The 9,784-nt window shown below is 39.2% G+C and overlaps 1 protein-coding gene across 1 annotated transcript; it reads right to left on the bottom strand.

The window, feature by feature from the left end:
- Positions 1 to 1,675: 1,675 nt before the first annotated feature.
- rheb (Ras homolog, mTORC1 binding) lies at positions 1,676 to 8,578 on the bottom strand. The gene is made up of 8 exons (XM_073491239.1): positions 8,323 to 8,578; positions 7,253 to 7,324; positions 4,457 to 4,524; positions 4,201 to 4,283; positions 4,029 to 4,085; positions 3,867 to 3,914; positions 3,369 to 3,450; positions 1,676 to 2,497 (listed from the first exon to the last, which is right to left on the bottom strand). The coding sequence occupies exons 1-8, from the start codon at positions 8,372 to 8,374 to the stop codon at positions 2,405 to 2,407; spliced, it is 555 nt and encodes a 184-aa protein (XP_073347340.1). The 5' UTR covers positions 8,375 to 8,578; the 3' UTR covers positions 1,676 to 2,404.
- Between the last annotated feature and the right edge of the window lie 1,206 nt (positions 8,579 to 9,784).

The following is a 9,784-nucleotide window of genomic DNA, read 5'->3' as shown; positions in this document are numbered from 1 at the left end:
TAGAGCAAATGCCTGTTCTCATTCTCTTTGGAGTGTTCTTGTTACTCCTCGACAGTCGCGTCAATTCAAAACTGTCTGCCTGCTTTCACTCTATAAAGTAGGAATTATTAGATTCATGTCAAGACAAGGGTTAGAGAATCTTATCCGTGCTTTCATTTCCAGCAGGTTGGGTTCTCGTAATGGTCTTTTTTTTCTCAAGTGTCCTCAAAAAGGTGCCCGGGCAACTTTCAATTCATTCAGAATGCTGCTGATACAGTTCATCACCTATCAGGGATGGAGAAAAGCAATTTATCAGACCAGTTCTCAGGGTTTTGCACCAACTTCTGACTGCATTTCTCTATATCACCCTATAACATTCAATTTGTAATGCAATTAAAAACAATTATAAGAAACTCATAAGGCTTAAATCAACATTCTTAAGCAGCTTTCACATAAGTTTCTTTTAAGTGCTTATAAATGCTGTTGGTACAACTTTACAATAAGGTACAAAAAATGTGAGTAGTAAAGACTTGATAATTAATGAGTATAATGTATAAGTATTTAATGAGTCCACATGGTAACTACTCAGTATTATGTCTCATTTTAAGTTAAGGATTTCAAAAAGAGTAATTAATGGTTAAGTAATTAGTAATTGATGAGTCTACTTGGTAACTACTGAGCATTATGTTTCACTTTACTTGAAGGTGCACTAAAAGAGTGATTTATGGTTAAGTTTTTGGTAGTTAGTCGTCACTCAGCCGCTGGTTCATACTCATGAAGAAAGTTGCCAGTATGTCGAGACACAGATATTTAGGAACTAATCATCACCTAATGATTCATTAATATTGCATCTCCCAGTCTGTTCTCTAGTAACTCATCATTACCTACTATATAGTTCTCGAATCACAGTTCTTGTTGATTACCTAGTGATTACTCATTAATGATTTATTAGTTTATTATCAATTCATTACTGATTCATTTCTTTTTCGTGTACCTTATTGTAAAGTGTTACCATGTCTGATTATCTATCAGTGTGTATGATGCTATTATTGACACGTATACAGTCTCATTTATACATAATAATATTAATGTTAATGAAGTATGAGGACTTATAAGGGTTTTATTACCTATTAACTAATGCTCATCACAAGGACCTCAATATTAAGTGTTACGTAATCAGCTGTCACCACACTCAGATTCTAATTAGTGCACTGACTGAAGTATGTGACAGGTTTTTTGTTTTTACCAGTGAGAACAACAGAGAGAAAATGAAATAACCATAAGTGTTTTAAGTTAGGAAGAAAGTTGTGTGTTCATGTAGGATACTGTAACAACAGTAAAAAGGTCATTATAATAAGTCAGTTTTCAGGACCATTTTATTTGTAAAAGGTGGAGAGCGACATATATCTTAAATTGTCTATTATTATGTTGCGCTCTCTCAGGTCATATGTCTGCTTATCCAAAATACAACATGGAAAAGCAACATTTTGATATTTTGCCACAGTGTTGAGACAAAGTTTCAAAAATACAAGATGTATCATAATCACCCGTGCACTTGGATCCTGCACCCTCCTCAATTTATTTAACCCCTTTAACATTATATATCTACTGTAGTACATACATTAAGTTGCCCTGCCTCAGGTGACAAACGTCTCAGTCATTAGTCATCAAGTAATAATCCACACTCAAAGCCGGCCGCTTTACATAACCACTTTTTGCTTTAATGATTACAATCAAAAACATTTGTACAACATTTTCAACATTAGAAAATGGATGCAGATTTTTTTGGCTGACAGTAACCGCTATGAAAACAAACTGAGGAACAGAGAAGTGGGTACTGCGTGGAGATGAAGTAGAAAAAGAGCTGTACGTTGGAGAGACCAAACAGCCGATGATGTATCAGAAGAAACGTCCATGTTTACTTATCCGTTTTCAGAGCGTGTGCACGGCAGACATGACATTTCTCTTATCTCTTGTTATTTAAACAGAGTAGGGCTCATAGCCTAAATGGGAGCTGCATAATGAGAAGCTAAGATGCATTAAGCCACTACTATCTCTGGCCTTCGTTACGGCTGTCGTCACAACCGAGCGCAGGAAAACATTTTTTCTGATACACCCGAATGATGTTCTGTGTTTTGCATCAGTGCCGAGCACAGAGATGGAGGAGAGGTGGATTGTGGGAAATATAAGACACGGGAACCACCACTCATCCTTTTTTTAATCAAACACACAAAGAAAAAAGGAGGATGACAAAAGGGAATAGGAAATACTGATAAATAACAGTGGAATCAGAGCCATAAATAGACAGTATTGGATATTTAGGACCCTGGAGGGGTGGAGTCAGCTGAGGTGGAGGAGAACTGGCAGCTAGCCTTCAAGTAACGGGATATCCCAGTGCAGTGTCCTGTGTGTTGATTGGGTGGCTCTACATCATGGAGCAGGACGTTTTTCCTGGCTGCACGCCGCCGTCCATCTTCTCTGCCTCCAGGATCATCCTCCGGAAAACCTCCACGGCCGTCTGAGAGGGAGAGAGAAAGAGACAAACACACACACATAAACACACAGGACGCTGTCACATGTCTCAGTCACACCACTTTGAATTTTCCAGCAGCACACACTTACAGCCAGTGGAGCCTCACTGGCTTTAGGCACAACAGAGGTGGCGTTGTTGTTTGCTAACTCGATTTGAAGCAGATAAACTGACTTCCTGAATATGAAACTTGGCTGTGTTGGGAAATACATCCACCAGAGAATGGAAAGAGGGTTTCGAGAACTGATTCCCGTTGCCCGTATTGTTTATCTTTTTGCTCATGTTGGCTAAGGTTTAGCTTCGTTCATTTAGTCTATAAAATGTCAAAAAAAATTGTGAAAAATCATTATTTCCCAGAGCCCAAGGTTAAGTCTTGAAACTGCTTCTTTTGTTTAACCAATAGTCCAATATCCAAATACCACATGACATGTCTGCTTTAAAAAATGACACAATTAATAGATTATCAAAATAGTTTGCAATTAATTGTGTTTTGATGGACTAACCGATTTATCAACTAATCATTGCAGCTCAAACTGTTATAAAATGTCATAATTCAGTTCTATTTTATTTGCAGGACAAGTTTATCTTCATATTAAAGAACCCTGAGTTTCTTTTGAAACGAGTGACACATGTCACCACCAAGGGGGGAAACAACAATACAACACACCTAGTGCGGGAAAGGCGTACTCTGCCACTGATGACATCAACAGGGTTGATTTTCAGAGCCACAGAAGACTTTACACAACTGTTCACAGGCTCTTCCCTATCATGATTAATGATAGGGAAGAGCTTGATAACAACCAAATCAAACATAAAGCACCTGCAGCTGAATATGATCTCTGCAGCCTCTGCTCTTTACCTGGTTCTCTTTAGCTGAGGACTCCATGAAGGCAGCGTTCCAGGATTCAGCTAATGCTTTTCCTTCTTCACAACTGATTACTCTAAAGTAAAACACACACACACACACACAAACAGGTTAGAATAAAACATAAATATTTCAAAGTAAGGCCACAGTCTTGACTATTTACTAACCCACAGAGTTAAATTCATAAGATATCTGCTCTTATGAACTTCCATCGAGTGAGGCGGATTTGCAAGTATAAGTAAGCATGCTTGATACATATGGCTTCCCTGTCTTTTGGGTCATCTGTGAACCAGATATAAACATCTGCTCTATATTTCTGTTTGTGTGTCACATATTGGGTGTGTTAAGAAATGCATTTTTGCCACCAGGAGCCCACAAAATGATAAGAAATGACACAGAAACTAGGAATAAAACAGGCAAATGCTACTATATGCCTCATGTATATGCAAATGCATGTGACAATGTGTAAGATTTAGCCGTGTTGGGACGTACCGCTCCATATGTAGGTCGTTCTTGTTTCCGACGAGCATAATTGGTACTCTGCATTAGAGGGAAAAGTCAACAGCACATTGTCACTTATGCACGATGTCTTACATGATGTATTACATAATGTCTTGGAATGCCTCGGACAGCAAAAGTAGAAGAAGTACTTACTGAACTTTTCCCACCATGTCCAATAGTTTTTCATGGATAACTTGTACAACTTCAAAGCTGCAAGAAATGAGGGCAAAGTTCGTTCTTCAGCACCCATGAACTGCACACAGCTCAACTCATTATACAGAACTCAACAGATATCTGTTTGCTTTTAAAAAAGGTGGAACTATACCTTTTATTAGATGTGACTGAGTAGACCAGAATGTAACCGTTGATATCTATGGAGTACGTCTGTGGGAAGATGGAGTACTCATCCTGAAGCGACAGAAATAGTAAAGAAATTAGTATGCAAAGCTGTAGGTTTGGACGAGAAACAATCAACAGCAGTAATTACTGACGCAGATTAACACCAAACTATGAAGGAACATCATCATAACAGCACGTAATTACATAAAAATTAATAACGCGGCTAATGCACTGAGTCATACCTGTCCTGCTGTGTCTACCAGCTGAAGGTGGTACTCTTGTCCATTTATTGTGATCATCTTAGTAAATGCTGCAATTAAGAGACAAATTAGAAAATGAATTAATAGAAATGACAAGTTAAACAGTTTAAAGGAAAAGTTCACCCAAAAATTTTAAAATTCAGTCGTTATCTAGTCAACACCATGCCAACTGAAAGTCAGGGGAAGTTTCGTAGTGCACAAAACATTTCTGGAGCTTTAAAGCAAACCCATGTTGCAGTATTCTCTTAAAAAATGAATTAGATGGGGATTTGTTTTAAAACACACACAAAAAAGGGTGTAATAAAGTCTTTTCAAATACATTTGGGATCTCTCTCGGCTTCCAGATAAATGGATTATGGTGGATGAGCTGTATGGAGCCATTTTATGTTGTGTTTTTTTCCGGTTGCTGTTTTTTTTAACGTTTTAACGTCCCCATCTTTATCAGTTGTTTAGGAGAGTGCTGTAATGATGTTTTGCTGTGAAGCTCCTGAAATGTTTTGTAGACTATGAAACTTCATCTGACTTCCCATCGGCATGAGGGGGAATATTTAACGACTGAATTTTCATTTTTGGGTGAGCTTATCCTTTAATGAATGAAGAGCAATACATTTCCTTTCAAAATAACACTGAAAAAGACAGACAACACAACACCATAGTACATCTCTCCTGTACAGTACTACGCAGTCGACTGTATCTTTATTTATATACTGTGTGGGTCTCGAGACATGCTACAAGACACAACCCAGTTATGGATCCATTTTGGTACCACTGAGTTCATTCAGGACAGAAATGTCAATAAGTGCCTGGAGATGGGTCATATCATCTACAGCAGGACTGAGGGATCGCTCTGCCCGCAGCATCTCGATGATAACGCTGACACTACACTTTATGCTAACCATCCGCAGATTATATATAGATACAGACCACACAACCGAGAAACGCAGGACAGTATGTGAGCGAACATGTCGGGAAAAAGAGAAACAGCCTGCAGGGAAAGTTTAGACTCAAATCTCTGGAGTGTCTGGGAATATATGTGTGTGTGTTTAGGAGGTTGATGAATTACTGTATGTTCTCCAGCTTCGAGCAAGATTCCTTCTCTAAGACTATAACGTCGAACCTTATACTAGCAGGTTCACGAGGGCTAATTCTGACCAAACACCGCACCAGCTGATTTCCCAAAAGTTCGTCAGAAGAAAGTTTTTTTTTTTTGTCTTTCTGGTTGGAAGTGTGGAAACTGGTGTAATCAGCTGGTGTGGTGTTTGGACACATTGGTTTTGGAGGGAACATTACGCCCCGCTGGGTAACAATTTGTTTTTCTCTCAGGGAAATCATGTTAAAGAGTTATCAGGATGCACAATTTAGATGTTCATATGATAAGAACGAATGAAAGAATGGTTATGTAAAAGAAAATCATGAGGTATTTAGAGGAGGATTATTTCACCTTCCCTCCTTTCATCATCAAGTTCAATGTAATGAACATCGATTTGAATGAGTAAAATGTGAAACATATCTTTATTTGAACTACGAGGGGTACTGGTTAGTCAGTGAACCTAAAATCTGCAAAATTGCCAACAATTCTCTGGTTCCAGCTTCTCACATATGAGGATTTGCTGCTTTTCTCTGTTTTATACCAATTTAAATGAAATATTAATAGGGTTTTGTACTATTGACCAGACAAAACAAAAATACAATGATGTCACCCTTAGGGTTGCAAGAGTAAAAGATTCAGTAGGATAACCCTCTCAGAAAATATCACGTCTCCACAGTACCATATCACTGTATACTGTACCGAATTGTTATTTCTTTATCAGTTACAACGACGCTTAAAGAAATATAAACGGAGAGATTTATTATAATTTCATAAAACATTATGTCCTGACAGACATGAAACTTGATTTATACTTAAAACATTTGTTTTTAATAAGACTAATATGGTAGAATTCAGTACCGTAGATAAAATATACAGCATGGAAAATGTTACGGATAATCCGTGTTATTTTAAAAAATTCTATAAAATAACAAACAAGTAATCAGCAGATTAATTAACGATAAAGATAATCATTAGTTGCAGCCCTATTGAATATTTTGCATTAATTTTCAATGTTATCGCAATTCCACTATCAGTTAACGTGATAACAACTAAAGCATCTCCATTGCAACTGAGTGACTCCACCCACTGAGGAAGGCTGTAAGATGGAGCAGAAAGCTTGGAAAAACCAAGTAAGTTGACAGGAATTACAATTATAATATTGATTTCAACCAAACTGACCAATCTTATGTCCTTTTGTGGAGTTTTTCCTCATCAGAACTGAGGCTCTAAGAATGGAGAGTGCCATATATTGTTCAGGTTGTAAAAGCCTGCGACAAATGTGTGATTTTGCGTTCTGTAACTAAAACTGATGAGAGTTGACTTTGTGCCTGACAACCAGACATGAGTGACATAACAAAATCACACACACAAGGGAAACACTGAGCAGGGCAGGTAAAGGATAATACAGCCTACACCTCACATATGCGCACAACAAAGAGATGTAATGCACACTCAGGGTTTCCCACAGCAGAGGTGGGCCACCTTGCCTGGAGACCCTACCAGAGGTGGTAGGGTCATACAAATTAGAAAATACAACACGAGGGGAGGAAAAAGCTGCTATTAGATACAGTGAATAAAGCTATTTGAGGCTGTTATCTATTTAGAGATGCACTTCCACTTAACAGTTTCCTGTGGGGGAACCCTGTTTGTGTATGGAAGTGTGAGAGACCACAAAATCCTCTACTTACTGTTTTCTATTGTTGGGTCATAGGAGTCCACAAACTGGCCTTCCACAAACTGAATTGTCAAGGAGGACTTTCCTGCAAAATAGAAAGTAAACTGTAAACAGGGACCAGGGGCAGACCGAGGCTGATATTCACATTTTTCAGAATTATTAGTATCGGTTGTTTGAAATTTTGGTGCAACGATTTTCAGTTTCACAGCAAATTGACATCGGTCCCAAATATCAGTTGTCAGTCTCCTTGATTTCTAATAAGCGGTATCGGCCCTGAGAAAGTCACATCGGTCGACCCCTAACAGGGACCCTTTAGATGTAAGAAATAAATTGTCAAAGTTTACAAGATATTGTAGTTTTAATTCCTTTGTTTCTTCAACCCTGTACTGTGGCTCAGAATATTCAGTACAAAGATGCTAAAAATTGAATTAGTGGCCTCTCTGTGAAAAATACTGTATAGAAAAAAAAACACATTCACTATTATCTACCAACTTAAAATGACCACCTTAGGGCCACGGAACAGCAACACAACGTTTACTATCATCTCATTATGGAGTAGTCAGCCATGAGCGCAATACAAGTACGTGAACATTGGATGCGCTCAGTGCTGGTATGCCGCTGGGCCTCCAGCCGAGCTATCTGTGTGTGCCATCTTGCCATCCTCAACATACTTTCACCGCATACAAACTGCGCTTCTCGGGCTTCACGTACGACGGAACAAACCGCACAGTTAATGCGTCAAATGCGGGTGGTCCGTCGGGCCTTCGCGCGGAGCATGGGCACCAGGGTGAGGGTCAGCGATCCGAAACGCATCGATCAGACTGGATAGTTAGCGCAAAAATATCTCTATTGGGCCACATAATGAGAGGCCTCGTGTGCTGAGAGGCACAAGGCCACGGCTCACCTGGTGGCGCTATGAGATGTCAGATCCTATGTGGTTTAAGTCCACTATAGGAGGCGTAAACCGCTCGGATAGTGGATTTCAAGCGGACCCGAAAGGCCGCTGAAACCCATCCTCAGCATCATATCCGAGGCCCGTGAGTTAGCCTGACACCCCGACCTCTTTATCTCGTCTGGACTCACCTACGGATCTGTACCCGAGGATGGCGATTTTACGTGATTTCGGCTGCGGCATATCTCGTTCTGGTTATCGCATCTAGTCCTCGGGGTGAACCGCAACCTCCAACCGGAATGGCATCCAAATTCAACGGGTGCAGAGATTCGACATACAGCCTCCAGACGACAGCAGGAACCCTTCCTCTCTGGTCCGTTTGTGGGGGTTTTACGTCCGCGGGTTGGAAATAAAATGTTTATTTCAGGTCATATAAAGAAAGCATGGAGTATCTATAGATCTACAATAACTGCGTCACTCCCCTTTGCGATGTAATGAATTAGTAATTACTGCCCCGTCCTAATTGGCTGCGCGCGGAGTGCAGGCGGGAGTCGGTGCCCGTTGTAAAACCCCGATTGGACGAGGCGGCTGTTCGTCGAGCGACAGGGCGCGCTCTCTGGAATTTGATTGGCTGCCACGCGCATTACGAAGGGCTGGGTGGTCGGGTGCAATGTCTTTCATGTGTGCAGGGTCAGGGAGCAGGGATGCTGGCCTGGATGCTCCAATGAAGACGTCATTTTTTTTTTTCATTTTTACACGGACACAATGTAATAATTTTAGTAATTACCTGGAAAATACACAATACAGTAAAGAAAATACATTTAATTATACAATTCTTATAGTGGCAGTAAGGAGGCCTAATATAGGATAACTCATTATTTAACATGGACAATACAATAAAAGTGGGCATAAAAACATTGGAGAAGAGTAAGAATGATAAATGATGAGTTTAAACCTACTAAGTATGAAAGCCAAAGTTTTTAAGTGGTGGCAGTGGAAGAAGAATTACTCAGCAATGCCACACTGCAAAAATGTTGTCACAAGAAAAATTAAAAATTTAATAATGACAAAAATAAAGTGCAGTTTACGTAGTTTTTAATTGCTAATTTTGATGTTGTTTAGACTAAATAGCTTTGAATTGGCCAGTTTTTACAACAAAAAATGAAAACATAATACAATGATTTCAAATATTCTGTAACAGAACTTTATCCTGACGGTGTGTGAGGGCCAAGGAACAGCACTTAAACCAAGATGCACGACTTATTGCCATTTAAAAAGAAGAACTGAAACATTACCAGTATTACCATCAAAATATACCTTTAAAAAGTACACACTACTCAAAGTTAGTTAGCGCTACATGCACCCATACTCCAATATCCTAACTGAGCTTGAATAGTGTTTATCATTATATCATCTTATTAGTGGTTGCAGATAACTAAGTGCGTGCCGATTCATTATACTACATCCTAATTATTGGCAGTGATGGGATGTAACTAAGTACATTAACTCAAGTACTGTACTTAGGTGCAATTTTAAATAGGCTTACTTGCACTTTACTTGAGTATTTCCATTTTCTGCCACTTTACACTTCCACTCCACTGGCCGAGTTTTTGGAGGCAAATATGATCCTAATAATCTGAAAAATCAGATAAT

Source organism: Pagrus major, chromosome 21, assembly GCF_040436345.1.
Source record: "Pagrus major chromosome 21, Pma_NU_1.0".
NCBI lineage: Eukaryota > Metazoa > Chordata > Actinopteri > Spariformes > Sparidae > Pagrus > Pagrus major.
This window is presented reverse-complemented; position numbering and strand designations above follow the sequence as displayed.

Bases quoted from the DNA above. Each gene is read 5' to 3' on its own strand.
- rheb (XM_073491239.1), bottom strand. From the start codon at position 8,374: ATGCCGCAGCCGAAATCACGTAAAATCGCCATCCTCGGGTACAGATCC. The intron at 4,086-4,200 runs GTATAGTTCCAC...CATTTCTTGCAG, and splicing joins TCAGTCACATCTAATAAAAG to CTTTGAAGTTGTACAAGTTA. The intron at 3,451-3,866 runs GTACGTCCCAAC...GTTTTACTTTAG, and splicing joins AACGACCTACATATGGAGCG to AGTAATCAGTTGTGAAGAAG.